The 22,200-nt window shown below is 47.5% G+C and overlaps 1 protein-coding gene and 1 long non-coding RNA gene across 3 annotated transcripts; one reads left to right on the top strand and one right to left on the bottom strand.

The window, feature by feature from the left end:
* Window positions 1–1,525: 1,525 nt before the first annotated feature.
* On the bottom strand, window positions 1,526–12,116 carry LOC123521832. 2 transcript variants are annotated; one of them, XR_006680170.1, is made up of 3 exons: window positions 11,581–12,116; window positions 7,456–7,680; window positions 1,526–1,878 (listed from the first exon to the last, which is right to left on the bottom strand). It is a non-coding gene; the product is annotated as an uncharacterized LOC123521832 (long non-coding RNA). The 2 variants fall into 2 exon arrangements; XR_006680169.1 differs by lacking the exon at window positions 7,456–7,680.
* Window positions 12,117–12,531: 415 nt separating this feature from the next.
* On the top strand, window positions 12,532–15,442 carry ADRB1 (adrenoceptor beta 1). Its single transcript, XM_004700918.2, has one exon. It carries the CDS (start codon window positions 12,637–12,639, stop codon window positions 14,026–14,028), a length of 1,392 nt encoding a protein of 463 aa, XP_004700975.1. The 5' UTR covers window positions 12,532–12,636; the 3' UTR covers window positions 14,029–15,442.
* The last annotated feature ends 6,758 nt before the right edge of the window (window positions 15,443–22,200 follow it).

Below are 22,200 nucleotides of genomic sequence, written 5' to 3'. Positions count from 1 at the left end.
GGGGAGCTCTCAGGAAGGATATTTCCAGGATGAGAAATTAGTTGGGGGGGGGGATTCAAATTCCCCCAAACGGCTCAATAGTCGGATTAAATGACCACAAAGGAATAAACTTGACTTTGAAATCAAGAAGAGTACTTACCAGATTAGACTCTTTACCACCTCCTCTCCCTGTTAAGTAGGACACATGCATTCAATGATTAAACTTCCAAGGCTTGGACACTGCTCTCTTGACCACCCTTGATTTTGCATAGAATGAAGTTTTTATTTGTTTGTTTGCTTGATTATTCATTTATTTATTTTTTGGAGGGTGCCATTATCTTGTTGGGGGAAAAAAAAAAGCTAAGTGCCCCGGTGGTGTAGCCCATTACTTGTTAGGCTGCTAACCAACCAGCTGTTGGTCATCAGTTCAAATCCACCAGCCACCCCGTGGCGGAGAGATGAGACTCTCTACTCCGGTAATGAGTTACAGTCTTGGAAAGCCGCAGGGGCAGGTCTGCCATGCCCTATAGGGTCGCTATGGGTCAGAGTTTGAATTTGGCAGTGAATTTGGTAATGTTTATCAAGTACTTGCCACGAGGCAAGCACTATGCCGGTATCTTCTCAAATTCCCCAGGAACCTCAGCAGCCAGGATGATTTTCAGTGTTGTCATGTAACAGATGGAGAAACCGAGGCCCACGGGGTTCATGTAGGTTGTTCTGAGTCCTCTAGTAGGTGGTGGAGAGGTGATGGTCATTTGGGCAATCTGACCCCAGACAATCTGCATTCTTCATCACTGGGGTGTACATCCAAAACCTCACTGCCATCAAGGGGCTGAGGGCTTCAACGTGGTGAGATTGTAGTTAGCAGCCCAGCTTGTAACCCGCTATGCCAGCGGGTTCCCAGGGCACACATAGAGGTAAATGCCAAATTGAATTACTGAATTAGTGTCACCTTGCTGAAATGATAAAATTATATAATGAAAAAGAAATCTACAACAAATACGTGTGCACCAGGGATATTTTCAAAACCTCACAGGAAGACTGGCTGCGCTCTACAATCCCAGCTCACAGTTTATTCCAAGTTCATTATGGTTTTTAACTTGCTTCATAAATAATTTGTATTCTCAGCTCTCTCCCAAATGGGTATTTATGGAAAACCGTAGATAGGAGTATATTTGTAGATCTGCATGGCAATTTTTTTAAACCAAGATCATGATATCCAGGGTGGAGCTATGAAAAGATATACAAGTGCTGTTAATTGGGAATGGGAGGGAAACGTCACCACTGCCCGCTGCCGAGAGGCTGACCGTGGGAGAGGAGAGAGGTAGGCAGTGGGGTGGGAATGGTGACGAATCAAGGCGCACTGATCACTTTAGACAATTTTGGAATAGGAAAAACTAAATAAATAATGCCAGGACGCTATCATTTGCGTGCCTTCCCAAGCCTCGGCAGGCTTCTCAGATCACCTCCAAGCTCCATGTGTCCATTTGTAAAGCCTCCTGGTTCGGGACCATCCTGCTCAGGATAAGGAAATGATGACGCAAGATGAGCTTGCTTTTTATTCCTCAAGTCCCCAAACAACTCTGTCCCCTCTTAACTAAACACACACACACACCCCACCCCAGCTTGTCACAATGTCAGGGACAGTAACTATCAGCCAGAATCTTCCGTGAAATCTTTTTTCAATCGTTAGAGACTTACAAAAACAAAACAAACAAACCAGGCTCTTGCACCACGAGCTAAAAGACTTAATTGCTCGGCTTTTCTTTTCCTTTCTTGGGCGTTCTTTTGTCTTCGGAGTTGGTATTCAGGCGGCGCTTTGGGAAATTCGTCTTCAGAAGTGTTCACGAGGAGAAGCCGATTGTCCGGGATAAATACCAGGGCGATGCCACCGTGATCCTAGTGAGAGCAATGGGAAAACACAAGGAGGCATTGTTAACAGGATCTCTTCTCTTGTCCAGACAGAGATGTTAGGGGAAGCAAAAACAACCCTTCTCTGTGACCTGCCTTAAGCCCCCAAAGAGATGGTGAAATTAAATTATGTGGAAAAGGCATAATGAGGGGGGCAGAGGGGCTAACAGCTGTCAAGCAGGAAGATCCTGGTGGCTCCAGATTAGCTCCGAAGGCGGAGGTCAGGGATCCCGTTCACCTTTCTCTGACACCCCATTCAGAGGCTTCGGCTTCTCTGTATTACAATGGGAGGGAGCAAAAAGAAAAACAACTGTTTCTCCACCCATGCTAAAAGTTCATTTCTATTTAGGAGAAGGCTGCAAAGAACGTCGTGGTCCCTTTAACATTTAATTAAAGGAGAATGCCCTGGGAATAAGAAAGCCATCACAGGATAAAAGTCCCCAGTAGGTTTTGTTCACGGAGCTGCCAAGCTGAGACATTATGGAAAATAAATGTCATGTCAAAGGTTGGTGATTTCCTTCCAAAGCAAGAAGCTCAAGCACTCCAGGGGGAAAAATGCAAAAACAAAAGGAAAGACCAAGCACTCACTGCCATCCGGTCAATGACGCCTCACAGCAACCCTATAGGACAGGGTGGAACTGCCCCATGAATTTCCAAGCCTGTAACGCTTTACAGGAGTGGAAAGCCCCTCACTCTCCCGAGGAGCAGCTGGTGGTTTTGAACTATTACTGTTTGGGCTCCTTAAAGAAGTAACATGAAAATAAAGACATTTAGATAATCTATTGTCACTCAGAGGCAAAGAAGACAATCAGCTTCTTCTACTGGTTGACAAATTCTCTTCATGTGGGTGATGTCGGATGCCACCTTCCATGGTTGAGTGGAAAACACTCTATCTTCTTTGATTTTGGGGAAACTCCTACACACAAGCTTCTGAGTGATCCTTGTGTCCCCCTGGGACTCATTAGGCACCAATGATATGGCCAGAATAAATGGGGGCTGTGAGGTTTAACCACCGTCTGTCAGGTTTTCGTACTCTGGTGGCTTGTGTGTGGCTGTGATGCTGGGAGCTACGTCATTGGTATTTCAAATGCCAGCAGGGTCACCCAAAGTGAACAGGTTTCACCAGAGCTTCCAGACTAACAAGAGATTATGAAGAAGGAATCAGTTGTCCACTTCAAGAGAATGAGCCACTGAAAATCCTATGGCTAGCATCAAAGTATGGTCAGTTGCTGAAACCTCATGAATAGAAGGAGACCATTGTCAGAGATCGGGCCAGGAGATGGGTCCCTCAGATCAGAAAGCACTCAACACAGGACTGAGGAGGCGCTGCCTTCGCACAGCCGCGTGGACCATAATGATGTGGATGGCGTAAAGCCTGTGGGACTACAGGTCGCTTTGGGACCTTCACTGGCTGATGGGGCTGGACTTGAGAAGAAGCAACTTCAAACATCAATTAATAATTGGAACTTGGAATGTATAAAGTATGAATCTAGGAAAATTTGCAGTCGCTCCATGCTAAAAGTGACATGGAGCACATAAAGATTGCTATTTTAGGTGTCAGTGAGCTGAAATGGACTGATATTGGCCATTTTGAATCAGAAAATGATATGGTTTCCGGCGCCAGAAATGACACCAAGAGGAATGACGTTGCATTCATAGTCCAAAGGGCGTGGTAAGAGCAATCTTTTTTTTGAAATGTCTCACGGGCAACAGAACTAACCGCCACTGGCAGAAGGGAAGCTCGTAGGGCTCACCTGGGAATCTGGCTCTTCTTCTCCTGTGACTCCAACAGCTGCCACCAGTGGCAGAAATGAGCTCATTGAGAAGCGGTTAAGAGCAATCTTGAAGTGACAGGATAATGTCTCTCTGTATACAAGGAAATCCAGTCAACACAACTCTTATTCAAATGTGGGCACCAACCGTGAGTGCCAGTGATGCAGAAATTGAATAATTCTACCAACATCTTCAGTCTGAAATTGATCAAACATGCGATCAAGATACATGATCACTATTGGCGATTTGAATGCAAAAGTTGGAACATGTGATCTTGGTGAGAGAAGCAAAGCAGGACGTCTCATGATAAAAATTTGCAAGACCAAAACTTCTTCATCACAAATACCGTTTTTCAACAACACAAAAGATGACTATATACATGCACTTCTATAGATGGAATCTACAGAAATAAAATTGACTGTCTCTGTGGGAAGAGATGATAGAGAAGCTTAAGCTAAGCAGCTACAACCAGGCCAGAGGCCTGCTGGGTACAAACCATCAATTGCTCATATGTAAGTTTAGGTTGAAGTTGGAGCATATGAATGCATGTCCACAAGAGCCCAAATATCCCAGAGATTCAAGACTATCTCATGAACAGATCTGCAGTATTAAACACGAGTGACAAAGCACTGGGCGGCCTGTAGAATGACATCAAGGACATCACTCATGAAGAAAACAAAAGGCCATTAAAAAAAACAGGAAAGAAAGAAAAGATCAACACGGATGTCAGAAGAGACTCTGAAACTTTTCTTAATCATAGAGGACCTAAGGCAAATGGAAAAAGAAAAAAGATAAAGTCAAAGAGTTGAAGAGACCGTTTCAAGGGGTAGCTTGAGAAGACAAAATGAAAGACTATACTGAAGAGTGCAAAGAGAGTTAGGAAACCCAGAGCAGAAGACATGCTCCACAGATCTGAAAGATCTAAAGAAAATGTTCAGCCCATGAGTTGCAAGGTTGAAAGATTCTAGGGGTAAAGCACTGAATGATGCAGGAAGCATCCAAAGAAGATGGAATGAACACACAGAGTCACTCTACCAACAACTAGTGGACATTCCACTATTTCGAGAGGGGCCATGTGAACAAGAACCAAAGGTACTGAAGGAAAAAGTCCAAGCTGCACTGAAAGCAGTAGCCAAAAACAAGCCTCCAGAAAATGATGGAATACCAACGGAAATGTTTCAACAAGCTGATGAATCACTCGTCTATGCCAGGAAATTTGGAAGACAGCTACTTGGCCAGCTGACCATAAGACATTCATATCTGTCCCCATTGCAAAGAAAGGCGATGTCACAGAATGCTCAACTTATACAACAACATCAATGACAGCATGCAGATAAGGTGTTGCTGCAGATCATCCAACAACGCTTGCTGCGGTGGATTGACAGGGAGCTGCTTGAGGTCCTGGCAGATTCAGAAGAGGATGTGGAACAAGGGATATCTTTCCTGATGTCAAACGCATCTTGTCTGAGAGGAGAAAACACCAGAGAGAGGTTTACTTGTGCTCCATTAGCTATCCAAAGGCCTTAGAGTGTGTGGCCCATAACAAACAATGGATAGCCTTGAGATAAATGAGCATTCCTGAACACGATTGTGCTCACGTAGAACTTTCATATGGACCAATCAAGGAGCAGTTGTGTGAACAGAGCAAGGAATGACTGCATGGATTAAGATCAGGAAAGGTGTGCATCAGGGTTGTATCTTCACCCCAAACGTGTTCAATCTGTTGCTGAGCAAATCATCAGAGAAGCTGGATTCTATCAAGAAGAATGTGGCATTCTATCAAGAAGAATGTTCGCAGGATTGGAGGATGGCTTATTCACAACTTTCCATATGCAGATGACGCAGCCTTACTTGCTGAAAGTGGGGAGAGTTTGAAGCACTGGCTGATGAAGATCAAGTATTGCAGCCTTCAGTATGGATTACAACTCAACGTAAAGAAAACAAAATCCTCACAACTGGACTAATAAGTAACATCTTGAGAAATGGAGAAAAGATCGAAGTTGCAAGGATTTTGTCTTGCTGGGATCTACAATCAATGTTCATGGAAGCAGCAGTCAAGAGATCAAAAGATGCATTGCCTTGGGTAAATCTGCTGCGCAAGACCTCTTTAGAGTACAGTGAACCCTCGCCACTTCGCGCTTTAACGGTTTTTGCATAACAGCGCATGCTCTGTCATTACTGCCACTGATTGGCTCATACTGTACACGCTTGATGCCATAAATAATATAATAAATAATAAATGATAATTGTAATGTCCAAAATGTTTTACTGTATTTTCCCTTTTTCGTTTAATAAATTGGGTAATACGAGTGTAATGGTGACTAAAGGGTGTTTTTTCATGTCCTCTATGCTCTAACTACGAAAATATTTGATTTACAAATAAGGAATCCTACTTCGTGGAATTTCATTTATCACGGTAGGGTCTAGAACCCATTAACCGTGATAAACGAGGGTTCACTGTATTGAAAAGCAAGGATATTACTTTAAGAACTAAGATGCACCTGATCCAAGCCATAGTATGTTCTATCACCTTCTATGCATGTGAAAGTTGAGCACTGGGTAAGGAAGACAGAAGAAAAATCGATGCAGTTGAACTACGGTGTTAGTGAAGAATATTGAAAGTACCATGGACTGCCTAAAGAACAAACAGATCTTTGGAGAAAAAAATATATAGCCAGGATGCTTCTTCGAGGCAAGAATGGCTAGACTTTGTCTCACATACTTTGGATGCGTCATCAGGAGAGACCAGTCCCTGGAGAAGGACATCCTCATGGTAAAGTGGAGGGGCAGCGGGGGGGAAAAAAAGGCAGGCCCTCGAGAAGATGGATTGACACTGTGGCTGTGTCAATCCGCAGTAGGCTGAAACATATGAACAATTGCAAAGATGGTGCAGGACTGTGTTGTGTTTTGTTCTGTTGTAGATAGGGTCCCTGTGTAGGTGAGTCAAAGCAACTCAATGTCACCCAAAAACAACAACAACAAGAGGTTTAAAAGGCATCATTCCCATCTCTCAAAAACTTAAATCAAGGGATCAGTCCATGTTACGATAGACTCTTCGTGTCTTACCCTGTAATTGCTGCTCTGGTGCACTGCAAGACTGTTAAAATTAAACCCGGGTTGGCAATAATTGGCACAGCTACTTGTCACCCCAAGTTCTGAACATGGGCTAACTGAAGGGCTGCTGTTAGCAATGAGGATCCCATGGAGTGATAATATGCTTATTGTCACTGGTACTTGAAGCTTCAACTGATGATCGATTCATTTTTATTCATTCTACACTGAAGGTAAACAGACATTTTAAAAGTCGGTTTGCATTTTGTATGAAAAAACACAAAACTTCCAAAGGACCCATCATGACACTAAATAGTTACTTGGGAAACCAACTTCTTCCTCTGATACTAATACTTTGCTGAAATACCGTAAGAGAAATTTATTTCAGAGAGTCACATAAACATAAACACCTTTCAAAATCAAATACGCACTGAAGATCATCCCCCCCCCAAAAAAATAACGAGAAAAAAATCAAAGAGAAACAACAGCAAAACCAACCTTTGAAAAAAGACGACTTGCCCAACGTAAAGACAACCTCCAAATCATATTATTCTCTAGAATGAGGACAGAGAAACTACAAAGAGGATCTTGTTTCGGTGGAAGGACTATTCTCGGACAAGGAAATCCTGACACCTGTCTTGGTTTGAAATGTCAACGTGAGTGGATCAGACCGCATTAAACATTTTCTAAAGGTATGGTGTTACGTGAGATTTCAAGAAGTGTTCACATGCATTAACTCACTTGGTTCACACACAGCCGTGTGGCATGGGGAATAAAGACCCCATTTCAAGGTGAAGCCACTGCTCAAGGTCAAACAGAAGAGTGGCAAGTCTCAGACGCAGGTCTAGATCTTCTGTCTTCCAGGTCTGAACACGTTCCAAGACATCCACAGTTTGAAAAATATTATTATTGGCTCTGGCGCTGTTCAATGTACTCAACAGGGACAAACGGAAAAGAAGGAGGACGCTGGGGAGGAAGTGGGGGAGAGAGAGAAGCTTTTGAATTCTCTGAATAGTGCACGTGTTGCTCTGTTTATACCACTGTCCCCGGCGCTCACTGTTCTCACAATGGATAGAGCAGCTCGTCCCTCTGTAAGCTGTGCCTGTGAGACCACTCAGTATATGACCTTCAATCTCAGCCATTGGGTGCAAGCTGTTCTTTGGTTAGTTTGCACTAAGTGATTGTTTTAGCACTTGTCTTCCTACTGAGGAAAGATCTTCACGCTGAAACAGTCGCTGGAGCTCTGATTTCTAAACCTCATCCCTATGCCCAGTCTCAAGACTAGTCAGCTTTGGCTAGGCAATCATGCAACACGCGTCGTGATGTTTTTTTTTTGGAAAATCCCCACCCACTCCCACCCCAGACTTCGTCAGGCCTCCCTTCCAGCAGTTGTGCCGATAGTCCATTCATTTTTGGGGTTTTTTTTTTAAACTTATTTTCTAGCAAAGTCTACTCAAGAATGGAAATGTTATTACCAAGTTCATGGTCTACAACTACAGACGGGGTTAGATGCTCTAGGTTAGACGGTCACTGCTCTGCGGGCCTTTCCTGTCATGTAGCACAGAAAACCAGATCCAAGAGGTTCACTATTCTCTGGGGCAGAAATAACTGGATAGATACTGTTACAACAAACCATTCATCTCAATCATTTATGAAGATAACCGGCAACTTGGACTTAATTCCCACTCAGGGGGACCCCATGTGTTTGGGAGTAGGGTTTTCAATGGGTTACACATTGGGCTGCAAACCACAAGGTTAGCAGTTTGAAACCATCAGCCGCTCCATGGGAGAAAGATGAGACCTTCTGCTCCCTTAAAGCGTTACAGTCTTGCAAACCCACCAGGGCAGTTCTACCTGCCCTATAGAATTGCTATGAGTTGGAATCCACTCAATGGCAGTGAGTGAGTGAGTGATCACCAGGTCTTTCTTCCAAGGCACCACTGGGTATATTTGAGTAACTAATCTTTCACTAGTAGCCAAACACTTACTTACTTGTGCCACCTAAGGACTACATAGTGTGCAGATTCATCTGTTGCTGCTAAGTCCATTTCAATGCAGAGCAATCCAGTGGTTAGCATAGAACTGCCCTATAGGGTCTCCCAAATGTAAACTTTACAGAATACATCTTTCTTCTGTGGAGCAGCTGGTGGTTTCGAACAGTCAACTTGGTTATCCGCTGAGTGTTTTACTACTATATCCCCAAAGCTCCTTGACTATAGTGATTACAGAGCCCTTCTTATTGTGGGGCTTGCATGGCCCCTTTGAAAAGCCTCTTGCCTATGCAGTCCTTTATTCATTACTGAATCTGGTACCTTGTGAATCTTGTACTTGTAAAGTGATTTGAAATGTTTTCAGGGGCATGTCGATGAGGCTGTAGGATTATGAATAATAATGGTGAATTACAAGTATGCGCGAAGATTTTAACTCCCTAACACTCGATTATCTCTCATATGAGTAAATGTGAAATTTTTTAAGAGGACATCAACTACTGATGAACCCATGCTAACTGTTCACTGATATGAAGTAAATATTCATAAACATGGGAAATAGGGAGGGGAGTATCAGACAGCTGTGGCTCTCTGAGAGTTTTTCATCTACAAGATAAAAGCCCATTTTAAAATCAAATAGCAATGTAAGAGGGGTCCAAAGACACCGCATGGCTAATTGCCACCTGAATGGCAATTGGCAGAGTAAGTCAGAAGATGAAGGGGGGAAGGTGTACAGAACTGGGAAGCCAGCGGGAAAGCGTTCGGATGCAAGAAAGAGGATGGTACAGAAGGGCAGGCTTAGGTGACAGGGACAGGTCTAGTGTGAGCTAGCTCTGCAAAGGCCATTTGGACCTGGACGATGGAGGACACTGGATGTCAAGTTTCTGAACAGAGAAAGCATCCTGATCCACGCATGGTTTAAGAAATAGTCATTGGGCTATGTGGCAAGCCAGATCGAGGGAAGGGCGAGAGGCAGGGAGATCAAAAAGAGTCCCTGTCAAGTTCAAGTATGGGGCGATGAATGTGGGATGGGAACAGAAGAGGTGTGGGTGGGAAATGCTAAGAGAGAAACACACTACCTCTGCAATTGCTGCTAAGCATTATCGCTGCAGTTCTATTCTTTTCTAAAGTATTGTCAAATGTGTGGGTTAAGAACTGATACACTTTTAGCAATTGCCGATGGGGAATGGGGTGAAAGAGGAGTTGTTTGGTTGGAAGCTGTAGCCTCTGAAACATGTATTACCTGTATAAGTGGCTATGCTGAGCCTTTTCCTCTTGATATTGTATTCTCATTTAAAGATAAAAGGTATCTCAAGAAGTCATGAGATGTAGGAAGTAAAGGAGCTCTAGGAGCACTTGATTTGGAAAAGAAAGCTAATTCAGGGTGAATTCGGACCCTGTTTCCAAATATGTCAAGACAGTACTTGGAAGGAGCCCTGGCCCCACCCCGCCTCACCCCCCCACCCCCAAGAAGACCTGGCACATTATCCTTACTCCCCAGTTAGAACAACCTGCAGTGCTTCGAATGTTTGTGGCTTCATGTATTATTTTGTAAAGACCTTCAAAGGCGAGTTTTCCAACAATTCCAACGACCCCTGCTACCTGGAAGATTCTTGTATGGAATTACACCGTGTTCTGGCCTGCACACTGGCCCTCGTTATCACTCACAGAAATGTAATTCCTTCACCTTCCAGGGCCACTTAAGGTTGGCACACTCTATTCTAGTAACACCACTTAACAAAAAGATGGCGCCTGCCCGATAGAGAGCTTCCTCCCACCCCGCCTGCCCACATTCCCTTCTCTAACTCACAGCCAGGCATCCAGAACCTATTCCTAATCCCCAGGCGGTTTTGAGACTACCCCTCAGGGAGGGGGCGAGGGGCACTGCCTGAAAAAAAGGGTAAAGCCAAACCAGACTCCCTGGTATGAAGCAGATGCTGGAAGGAACTACTGCCCCTGTGGGTTTCCCAGACTGTAACTCTTTATGGGAGACAGCGCCCTGTTTCTCCAGAGGAGAGGCTGTTGGTTTCGAACCGCCGAGGTTGCAACTAAGCAGCCCAATACCCACAATTCCACCGAGGCTCCTTGAAAGAAGGGTCAGGAGGGTGCATTCTCGTTCCTCTGCTCTTTCTAGCCCCTCTTGTTTCCTTGCTTCACCCTCCTCAACCTAACCAAATTGGCAGCCACAGGCCACAAATGCCAGGGGCCCACGGGAACAACAGGGAAATCACTCCCAGTTGTAACACTGAACACTAAGTTGGTGCCTAAAGCTCATAGACCTGGATTTATCTGCGAGAAGACAGCTAAATCTACTTGACTTTATAAACTTAATAAACCAATGCCGTCTAGTCCTCCCCATAATAATCTACAGCAGGGCGAGTTTCACTAGTGAACGGATGGCAAGCCCTTTAGCCAACTCAGAAACCACGGGTGTATCTTCAAACGCTTTTTGCCAGCCTCCTGCGTGTTTGTGGACTTTCTTCCCTCGCTCTTCCAAAACTAACCCCGACATTTTGAGAAGCCAAGAACTTGGGCAAAGGGGAAAACAACCCTGTAGGGCAAGAAATCTGAAAGCTCAGTTCCTATTCCGTCAACCCCAACGGACAGTGCCTTTTTGTTTGCCTTCACTCAGCTCAAAGGATAAAACCCTGCGAGCAATAAAACTCAGCACGCAGGTGCCATGCCTGCAACGTAATTAAATGTGCCCTCTCTTCATGGCGGTGGCATTTACTTTGTCCGTTAATATATATGTTTGCTAAAACCTCTCTATTATAATTCACCATCAGCACACGCGGTGGCCGCACACGCTCAGGAGCGGGGTCTGAGAAGAGTGTGTTTGCATAAGGCACCCTCAGCCTTGGCTGCTAGCTGCACAAACCTTCGCCTCCTTTCCGCAGCGACTGCCCTGGAACACACCGGAGCTCCGTTGCAAGCCGCCCGCCGGGAGAGCGGTGCTGACAGATGCACCGTCTGCTTCTGCAGGGCGCTGTGCTGGAAAGTTTCTTCTAACCACTCACACCGCCTCCGAGCCTCCGAGCTGGCAAGACGCAGGCCGGCGGGGGCCCCTTTGGACCAGGGATAGGGTTTACGCACAGCCTGCTAGGTGCTAAACGCGGCCGAGCCCAGCGGACAGACTGTCCAGGGCGCTCTGGCGTTTCAAGAACAGCTCGATCCCCTCCCTGCTAAAGGGGACCGGGACACTGGGGGCAGAGGGGACACTGGGGAGGGGGGATAGGCAAGGGGTGCAGGAGGTTTGGGGGAATCGTAGAAGGGAGTGGGGTGTGGAGGAGGGAGCCAGGTTTTGGGAGGCAAGAGGGGTGTAGGAGGGAGTGGAATGCCGGAGCTGATAGGGGCCGGAGCGGGGGTGGGGACCTGTGCCGCAACCGGTGCAGTGGCTGGCGCTAGGTGCTGGGGAAGCGGGGCCGGGCGCGCGCGCGCAGGAACTGGCGGGCGCCGGGGCGCACCTCGCGCGGCCCTTTGCCCCCCGAATCCCCCAAGCCGCCTAATTGCCCGTGGGAGGGAGTTGCGGGGGGCGGGGGGAACCAGAAAGGGGCGTGCCTTGGGCCCGATTGGCTACAGGAGGCTGACGCGAGGCCCAGGGGGTTGGCTAGAGGGGGTGGGTAGGAGCCGGGTGGGTGGGTGCCGGCGCTGTGGGCCCGGCGCGCTCAGAAACATGCTGAGGTCCCGGCGGCTGTTCCAGCAGCGGCAGCGGCTCCAGCAGCAGCGGCGGCGGCCGCGGAGGCGGCGGCGACAGCGCTCGGCTCTGGCTCCGGCGGGGAAGGCGCCCGGCGCCGATGCTTCGGACCCCGCGTCACGGCTGTCCTGACCCAGCAGCGACCTCCCTTGACGGGCCCCGCGGCCCGGGCTTCTGGGGTGTTCCCCAACCACGGCCCAGCCCCGCCACACCCCCCGCCTCCGGCCTCCGCAACTCGGCATGGGCGCGGGGGCGCTCGCCCTGGGCGCCTCCGAGCTTGGCAACCTGTCATCGGCCGTGCCGCTCCCCGACGGCGCGGCCACGGCGGCGCGACTGCTGGTGCCCGCGTCGCAGCCCCCGTCGCTGCTGCCCGCCGCCAGCGTGAGCCCCGCGCCGCTCTCGCAGCAGTGGACCGCCGGCATGGGCCTGCTGATGACGTTCATCGTGCTGTTCATTGTGGCGGGCAACGTGCTGGTGATCGTGGCCATCGCCAAGACGCCGCGGCTGCAGACGCTCACCAATCTCTTCATCATGTCCCTGGCCAGCGCTGACCTGGTCATGGGGCTGCTGGTGGTGCCGTTTGGGGCCACCCTCGTGGTGTGGGGCCGTTGGGAGTACGGCTCCTTCTTCTGCGAGCTCTGGACCTCGGTGGACGTGCTGTGTGTGACGGCCAGCATCGAGACCCTGTGTGTCATCGCCCTGGACCGCTACCTCGCCATCACGTCGCCCTTCCGCTACCAGAGCCTGCTGACCCGCGCCCGGGCGCGGGTCCTGGTCTGCACCGTATGGGCCATCTCGTCCCTGGTGTCTTTCCTGCCCATCCTCATGCACTGGTGGCGGGCCGAGGGCAAGGAAGCGCGCGGCTGCTACAAGGACCCTAAGTGCTGCGACTTTGTCACCAACCGGGCCTACGCCATCGCCTCGTCGGTCGTCTCCTTCTACCTGCCTCTGTGCATCATGGCCTTCGTGTACCTGCGGGTCTTCCGCGAGGCCCAGAAGCAGGTGAAGAAGATCGACAGCTGCGAGCGCCGCTTCCTAGGCGGCCCCGCGCGGCCGCCCTCACCGGCGCCCTCGCCCGGCTCCCCACGCGCCGGCGAGCCGGTGGCCAACGGGCGCACCAGCAAGCGGCGACCCTCGCGCCTCGTGGCGCTGCGGGAGCAGAAGGCGCTCAAGACGCTGGGCATCATCATGGGCGTGTTCACGCTCTGCTGGCTGCCCTTCTTCCTGGCCAACGTGGTGAAGGCCTTCCACCGCGAGCTGGTGCCCGACCGCCTCTTCGTCTTCTTCAACTGGCTGGGGTACGCCAACTCGGCCTTCAACCCCATCATCTACTGCCGCAGCCCCGACTTCCGCAAGGCCTTCCAGCGCCTGCTCTGCTGCGCGCGCCGGGCCGCCCGCCGGCGCCACGCCGCCTCCGGCGACCGGCCGCGCGCCTCCGGCTGCCTGACCGTGGCCGAGCCGCCGCCGTCCCCCGGGGCCGACGACGAGGACGACGACGAGGACGTCGGGGCCGCGTCGCCCGGGCGTTTGCTGGAGCCCTGGGTCGGCTGCAACGGCGGCGCGGCGGCGGACAGCGACTCGAGCCTGGACGAGCCCAGTTGCCCGGGCTCCGCTTCGGAATCCAAGGTGTAGCGCGCGGGGCTGCGCTCCATTCTGGCTGCCCAGGGAACTGGTCTTCTGGGGACCGGCGGCGAGCTGTGTTTACTGCAGGCCCAAAGCAGGTGGCCGCAACGCCCACAAGCCTCGTCGGAGGTGACCCAGAGGAACAGAGAAGCCACGCACCATTGCACAAAAAGGAAAGTTTGGGAGAGGAGGGGAGAGTAGCTTGTGGCTTTTCTCGGATTCTTTTTGTTTGGGGCTTGGCCTTCCTTTTGTACTTGCGGGTGAAGCAGCTTTGGGATTTTTGTTTTTGTTTTTAACCCCCCTCTCCAGATGGGTTTTTGTTTGTTTGTTTGTTTGTTTGCTTTTGACACTTTATGCGAGGACCTGAGTTGACATTGCCTCGATTGGGGAAAGGGAAAATATTAGAGGGTAGAAGTCTTATTTCTTTGGCCTCTACTCCATTCCAGAGAAACAGGAAAAAGGGGGCTGCGGAGGTGACAGGGGCACAGTTAATCAAAACGTATTCCCTCTTGCTTTCCAGAGAAAGTAATTTCAGTCTAACCCCCTGAATCAAGATTTCTCCTGTTCTTAAAGCAGAGGGGGAAGGAGAGATGCAAAAAGCACGTTTCAAGCGTTTTTAAGCTATTCTTGGAACAAGCCTCACCTTGCTTAGCGTTTGTAGGGCCGACTGACTGGCTGTCTCCCAGCCCCGACCCATCCACCTACCCACCCATCCGTGCTCCCTGCGTCTGGTGGCCAGGCTGAGGGCGTCCTACCTCACACTGTGCTTGTGGCACAGGCAGATAGAAAGATTTGTTTATATTAAACAGCTTATTTATGTATCAATACGCGTTTGAAGGACCAGGCGCTGAGCCTCTGTGACATAACCCTGTCCATGAAAGACAGGACAGAAAGGGGTGTCGTTTTGTTTTGTTTTTTAAAAAAGGAACCAGTTCTAGTATCAAAACAGATAACTGCACATTTGGGTTTAGGAAAAAAAAATTTTAAGAGGGGGAAGGTGGCCCGAAATGCCATTTTGCACAGTGTTAGAAATTTTGAAGTCCACATGTTACTTGCACAAAAAAGAAATGGAATATTTTTATGGGCGGGGTGATCTTCAAAGTGAAAATAAAATTCAAACTCTACTTCTGTTGTCTATTTATGTTTTTATGCTAATGAGCTCCTGATTTATTAGGGAAATACTTTTTTATACTCTTTTTATCATGGTACTGTAACTGTATTGAGATTCTAAATATTATTATTTTAAGGGATTTTTATTTTATTTTTTAATGTTCACGTGCCCCCTCAGTGAACCTGCTGGTAAAATTTAGCACTTGTGTGTAAATTCTATTTCCTCCTGTGTCTTTTGCCAAGTATTTATACTCCCGTGCAACTAACTACTGTGTGAGGAATTGAATGTGCAATAAATACCCATGAAGCCCAATCAAGATTAAGTGTGTCTATAAGGGGTCAACCATTGTGGAAAAGGCTGTTTTGCTTATACGATTGAACTAGATTTCCAATATAATCCTTTTCATATCTTTCCGTGACTCCAAAAACATAGCTAAACATCTCTAGATCAACACAGTGGGCTCACCTGCTGGGAGATGCAGACTTGCCATCCACTTTCACAGCTGGATTCGAGGTATTCTAAAGGACTGGTAAGTGCTGTAAAAGTCACGTCTGCTGCACTTAGCTTCAGACATGGCATGAAAACTATGGAACCCGGGTCTACTCTGACACACTCACGGCTGCCAGGGGTCAGAGGTGACTTGGTGGTAACTTTTTCCTTTTTTTTTTTTTTTTAATCTTCTAAATAAAGCCATTGACCAGGTAACACAGCTGCAACTTGGCACAGCCATGTAGGGAGGAAGACTAAGGCATTGAACAATCGTTGCCTCTTTGGAACTGGGTAAGTGGCTTCCAAAGCCTCTGATTTCCTGTTCAGAATCCTATCTGTGGCCATTGTACGCACATTTCTCCAGTGGTATTTTAGAATGGAGAACCGCATTCCTGGCTAAGTACAAATTTCTAGAACACCTTCTTACGCAACTACTCTTTTCTCTCATGTAACTTGATAGATCGCAGTCAGAGGGTGGGGATGGTTGGGAAGGGGGCAGGTCACAAGTAAAAAGTAAACTTGCCATCATTTAACTTGGTCACAAAATGACAACACCCCAGGGAGATTTTGTTCCTAAGGAGGCCTGGTGGTGACATGGTTACAAGTTGGGCTGCTCCTTGCGAGGTCAGCAGTTCAAAGCCACCAGTGGCTCCAGGAGAGAAAGATGAGGCTTTCTATTTCCAGGCAGAGTTCTAGACTCGGAACCACAGGGGCAGTTCTACCCTCTCCGAAAGGCAGTGAGTTTCGTTTTAAGAAAAGCAGCGTTGGCTGCCCTGAGACTCGTGTGTGCTTCACAACACTTGGAAGTGTTTCTGTGTGTATTTGTATACTTGACGCTTCATTCTGTGTCTGCACCGACAGTTCTGGCCCTCGTCAAGATGTGTGAGCAGGGTGTTTCTGCCAGGCAAAGTCAGGGCTGCCCCCCAGTCAATTCAAACTCCTAGTGGCACTGGAGGACTAAGAATAGACCTGCCTTTGTGGGTGTCCTGACATGGTAACGATTTGTGGGAGTAGAAAGCCTCCTCTTTCTCCCAAAGAGCAACTGGTGATTTTGAACTGCTAACCTCATAGTCAGGAACCCAATGCATAACTCACTACATTGCCCGGGCATCCCTTTTTTGTTATGTGATCATTTAAAGACATAGCAGGAGGCTTCTGAAAGGTTGGTAAGAGAGATGATGGAGTTGCTAGCACACAGTTGAGTCCATTGCTCTCTGCCTCCCTTCCGCCACCCAGGTAAGACACATTTTGTTTACGTGTTTTGCCCATCTTCATTTTGTTGGAGAACTAGTAGGCATTCGCCATTTCAGCTGGTATGCCAAAGTACCCAGTGAATGGTTCCTCTTTTTTTTTGATTTCCTGATGATGAGCATATTTTGTCTCAATAATCCACCATCTTTAAATAGAGAGACCGTTTCCCAGCATAAGACATTTAAGAAGCCTATCCAACCTGAGGACTGACAATCTCGAAAGTTCTCAAAACTTTAAGAACAAAGACGTCTCACTGAATCATGGAGTAGCCAGATGTGGCTTCTTTCACGACTGTTTTAAGAGGAAGCCACTAGAATCTTGGGACCAGTTGATAGGTGCTTTCAGGAAATAGTAAAAGGAGCGCCCCTGACCCTCCAAACAGGGTCACGAGGCTTCAGAAACGAAGCTGGCCTGTGATACAGAATGCCGGTGCGAAATGACTGGTTCTTGAGGTGGTTGCTGTAAGACAGCCATTGATGTGTGATAAAAATGTGGGAAGCGGGCCTGCCAATAGCAATAGTTTATGGCAGGAGAAGGAGAAAACGACTAATCCTGTTTAAGCAGGTGGAATTCTGGATAGTAGAAGCGAGGGACAGGAGGAGGGGCAATGGGCAAGAAGAAGTCACCTGTACTGCAGATGGGACTGAGGGGAGCAAAGTGCCAAAGGCAAAAGCCTGCAGACCGGAAGATTGGAGCATCATGTTCCCGAGTCATGGCCGTGCCCTATCAGAGTTCTGGCCAGGTGTCCGATAGATTCTCCAGGGTGGATCAGCTCTCCCTCCGACGCGGACATGTGGCGTTGGTGGCTTTTGTCTCTGGGTGAACTTGCCTTTGGAAAACTTGGCAGAGAGCTTTTAATTTGGGGGCCACGTTTTCTTCGGAGCTGGACTTATTAATAACTTCTAAGTGGCTATTGTGAAACCTTTCCTTGTTAAGCACATTTTCCTAGCTGAGTTTAATTTCACATTTTGTTCACTGTGCTGACTTCCTCTCCCCACTATGCAAAAGTGCCAGGCGGAAATTCTGCACCCAATGTATCAGGGGAGTTGTGCACACATAGGCTTTTAACCGGCGTGTCTAAGTAAGAGCGCAAATGGAAACAACCCCATAAGCTTCACTGCCGCTTGTGAAAGGTGCTTCTTTATGTTTTTAGGCAAAAGGAGAAGAAACCTTAGCAGTAATTCTAATTAAACACATTGGCCCAGATCATGTAATTTTTTTATTTGTACGTTTCTGGCATAATGTGCTGAGAAATACTAACTCTTTTGACTCGCTGCCAATTTTCTACTAATCAAAATGGAAAAGATATGCACTGTTTGGATTATACCTAAAAATAGTTGTGCTACAGTAACATCAGCGAATGGAATTAAATTAATTCCCCTTTCTTCCTCTTCACACACCCCCTCCACCTTATTTAAATTTCCTTCTAGAATCTTGCTCCTGAATCTCATCAGTGGCGGTTCAATCTGTCCCAGATCACAATGTCCTCCCATACAGTGTTTTAAAACCAAGCCTACTGAATTGCTTTGTGGGGAATCCACCCGTTCTGAAATTCCCAGCCTTAACCCTGTTCTCATTTGAAAGGTCTTCCTCCTGAAGAGCCTTATCATAGAGTCAAAGAGATTATTAATATAAAGCGATGGTACTTTGTGAATGAATTTATCTCATCCATAGTGTTTTCATCCTGCAGGGGGAGGTGGGGTTTCTTTTCTGTATGAATCCAGTTCAGTCATTTGCTGAAGCTATTGTTGATTCTGGTACAAGAGAAAGAAACACTGCACTATCCACACAGTTGTTGCTACCTTTGAGGTTGTTAGTGAGGTCTCTGTGTCAATCCATACCCTTGAGGGTCTTCCTCATTTCCCCCCACCTCCACCCCCCAGCCCTCTGTTTCTCCAGGCTCTGAGCTCTCCTGGTAATATGTCCAATATACATCAGCAGTTAATAGGCCTGCAAGTCCCCGTGCTAGCAGGACAGACGGGGGAACAGCAGAGCCCAGGAGAAAGCCACTCGCTGTGTTCTGACCACTTAAGAACATGATCATTGCAGTGCCCAGAAAGCATTGGAAACAACCCCGCCCCCCAACCTCCATAAAACTTTGTCTTCACTTGATTGTTGGACAAAGATCACTCTGAATGGTTACCCACCTTCTGGTAGTTCTTGGGACCACCATAATGGCCAGCCCTGCTTTTTCAGCCCTCTTGTCCTTCTTGAATGAACTAGAAACATCTAGAGCAGGGGTCCTCAAACTTTTTAAACAGGGGGCCAGTTCACTGTCCCTCAGACCTGTCGGAGGGTCGGACTATAGTTTTAAAAAAAACTATGAACAAATTCCTATGCATACTGCACACATCTTATTTTGAAGTAAAAAATAAAACAGGGCAAAAACACCTGGCGGGCCGGATAAATGTCGTCGGCGGGCTGCATGTGGCCCGCGGGCCGTAGTTTGAGGACGCCTGATCTAGATGCCGAGAACCTTTCATACAGTTCCTCATGTTGTGGTGACCCCCCCAGTCATAAAATTATTCTTGCTACTTCATCACTGTCATTTTGCTACTGTGATGAATCGTCATGTAAATATCTGATATGCAGGATGTATTTTCATTGTTACAAATTGAACATAATGAAAGCATAGTGATTCATCACAAAAACAATGTCATTCTATATTGTGAAATATTTATTTCTAATGACAAATAAATGAAATGTTGTCTTGAAGCACGGTGCAGCATGGATCACAGTCTTCACGCCGGGACCTCATCTGTGGGCGTATCTGCATGTGGGTGAGCCCCCCTGGAGACGGAGAGAGGAACGGTGTCTCAGTTCCTAAGACCATCGGACATACGTTTTCTGATGGTCTTAGGCGACTCCTGTGAAAGGGTCATTCGTCCCCTGGTTGAGAACGGCTGATCTTGAGCATCCGACCCAAGATCCATTGTCTTCATGCTGTTGCTGCTGCTACATTCGGTTCCACTGGACTCACAGCAAAGGGAAAAGCTGCCCGTCTGCACCACCCTCCCTATGTCGCGGTCTTTGAGCCCATGGTCACAGCCACTGGGCCAAGCCAACTCGTGGAGGGTCTTCCTGGTTCCCACTGTCCCTCGGCTTTCCGGAGCCACGGAAGTTCCCCCAAGGAGAGTTTTCCCAGGCTCTGATGTCCAGCATCGCTCAACACCACCGATTCTGTTTCCTTCCCACCTTCCCTCAAGGGTAGCTGTTAATGAGTGTCCGCAGGATCACACTGCTGTCTTCCTCCTGGTGACAAAAAACTCACCTGCGGATGATGCCTTTCAAATGTCTTGCTCTTGGATGTCCTCCTGGGGATCAGCATTGCTCAAGCGCGTGAGGCAACTCGGGTGGCTGAAAACATCTGTGTGTACTTTATCTTCAAAAGGCCTCCACGTTGGATTTACTGTTTGGGGCTGGGCGGGGCCGTCTGAACAGGATTCATTTTTTCTGGTAACTGTGTGACCTTGGGGGTCTTTTCTGTACCCCGGTCTCGAAGGGTAACCTTCTTCGTTCCACCTGCAGCTGTCTGTGAAGTCCTTTTCTTAGTCGCTATCAGCCTCACTGACGTGTGGGCATTATGGGTAACACTCTAGAGGAGCCCAGAAAACTTGTTTAAGCAGATGGTCCACTTTGGCCCTGCTCACTCCTCTTTGGCAGAAGCCAAATGACCTTGAGGGAGTCAGGCGGTTTCCCGGGCGGCAGGTACTTCGGTTCACCTCCCACAAAGCCCCAATCCGTTGCCTTTGTTTGAAAATCCCTGCGAGATGCTCTGAAGGAAAGGGTTCTTTACTTTACAAACTGAATCATTTCAGTAACTTCCTCCTGACCTTCCTTCCCTTCTCTTTGCAACCCCACCCACCCAAAGCCCTCCTTTTCTTTAAAAAAAACAACAATGAACAGAACAACTAAAAATAGCAAAAATACATATAATACACCCATGCATCCAAACAAACAGCCCTTCATTTTATGTTGCACTTTAAATTCCCCCTAAACCACAGCCGAATGAAATAATCTTCTTCCCAAACATCGGATTAAAAACCTGTTTGCTCTGTGCTGGGCCAAAGTGGTTGGTTAGATTCTGAATCCACAACCGCTTCCAGAAAAAGAGGGGGGACAAAAGGAAGTCAATTTGGAAAGCTACTCAACTCATGAGTCTTGCACTGATTTGCAAACACGCAAAGCAATGGTCTAGAATTGTTCTCTTGTTCTTGGAAGAGCTGCCTTTGAGGGCAGTAAAAGTTTGGTTGGATTTTTGTGTGGGTTTTTTTTTAATGTGTGTGTGTTTTTTTTTTGCATAGCTCTCTTTTGTAACCTGCGGAGGATCAGGTTTCTTTGTTCCCAGCTTAATAAACAGTGACACATCTAGGGAACTGTACTGACTTAGACTATTTTTATGTTAACTGCAGGAACTCACCTGCGATTTTGAGAGCCTTGTTAAAAGATGCTTTTAAAGAGTAAACATTGATAGATGGTCCCATGCCGTTTTCTGTACTGCAGCGATTTCTTTTTTAATGGTCATTATAAGGAGCATTTTAGCAAGATGTTCCTTTTAACGAACATATCGTACTTTAAAGATTCTGTAATCAATCCTGAGATAATGTCTTTTTTGTTGTTGTTGCTTAAAATAGGTATACTTAAGTAAAACCGAGTCACTTGGAATATTCCAGAATCATGACATTGAGAAAGACCCAGACATATCTGGTAAGGACTCCAGTCTTCCTATCTGCATACAGGAAGGCCTGGTGGCACACTGAGTTAAGTCCACAGATTTAAAGTGGAAAACTCTCAGCCATCGAGTTGATTGCAACTCATGACAACCCTGTCGAGAGAGGCTGGGGAATCTTAGCAGAAACAAACTGTGGTGGCTTTGAACCACTAATCTGGCAGCCAGGAGGCCAACACTTAGCCCACAGTGCCATCCACGCTCCTTTAAAATTTTTTTTATTAAAAGATCATTTTGGGGGGCTCTCACAGCTCTTATAACACTCCATACATCCATTGTGTCAAGCATATTTGTATACATGTTGCCATCATTATTTTCTAAACATTTACTTTCTATTTGAGCCCTTGGTATCAGCTCCTCATTTTCCCCTCCCTCTCCTCCTCCCACCCTCATGAACCCTTGATAAATTATAAATTATTATTATTTTCATATCTTACACCTACCGCTGCCTCCCTTCTCCCATGGTTTCTGTTGTTCATCCCCCTGGGGGGCGGGGTTGTGGTTGTGATTATGTATCTATCATTGCAATTGCTTCCCCCTTCCTCCCCTCCTCTCCCTACCATTCTTCTACCCTCCTGGTATTGCTACTCCCATTCCTGTT

Source organism: Echinops telfairi, unplaced genomic scaffold (genome assembly GCF_000313985.2).
Source record: "Echinops telfairi isolate 266 unplaced genomic scaffold, ASM31398v2 ScPeMD7_70;HRSCAF=299, whole genome shotgun sequence".
NCBI classification, from domain to species: Eukaryota; Metazoa; Chordata; class Mammalia; order Afrosoricida; family Tenrecidae; genus Echinops; species Echinops telfairi.
Note: the sequence above shows the minus strand (reverse complement) of the source record. Positions and strands in the feature narration are given on the sequence as shown.

Excerpts from the sequence above, each read along its gene's own strand:
- ADRB1 (XM_004700918.2), top strand. The coding sequence starts at position 12,637 with ATGGGCGCGGGGGCGCTCGCCCTGGGCGCCTCCGAGCTTGGCAACCTG.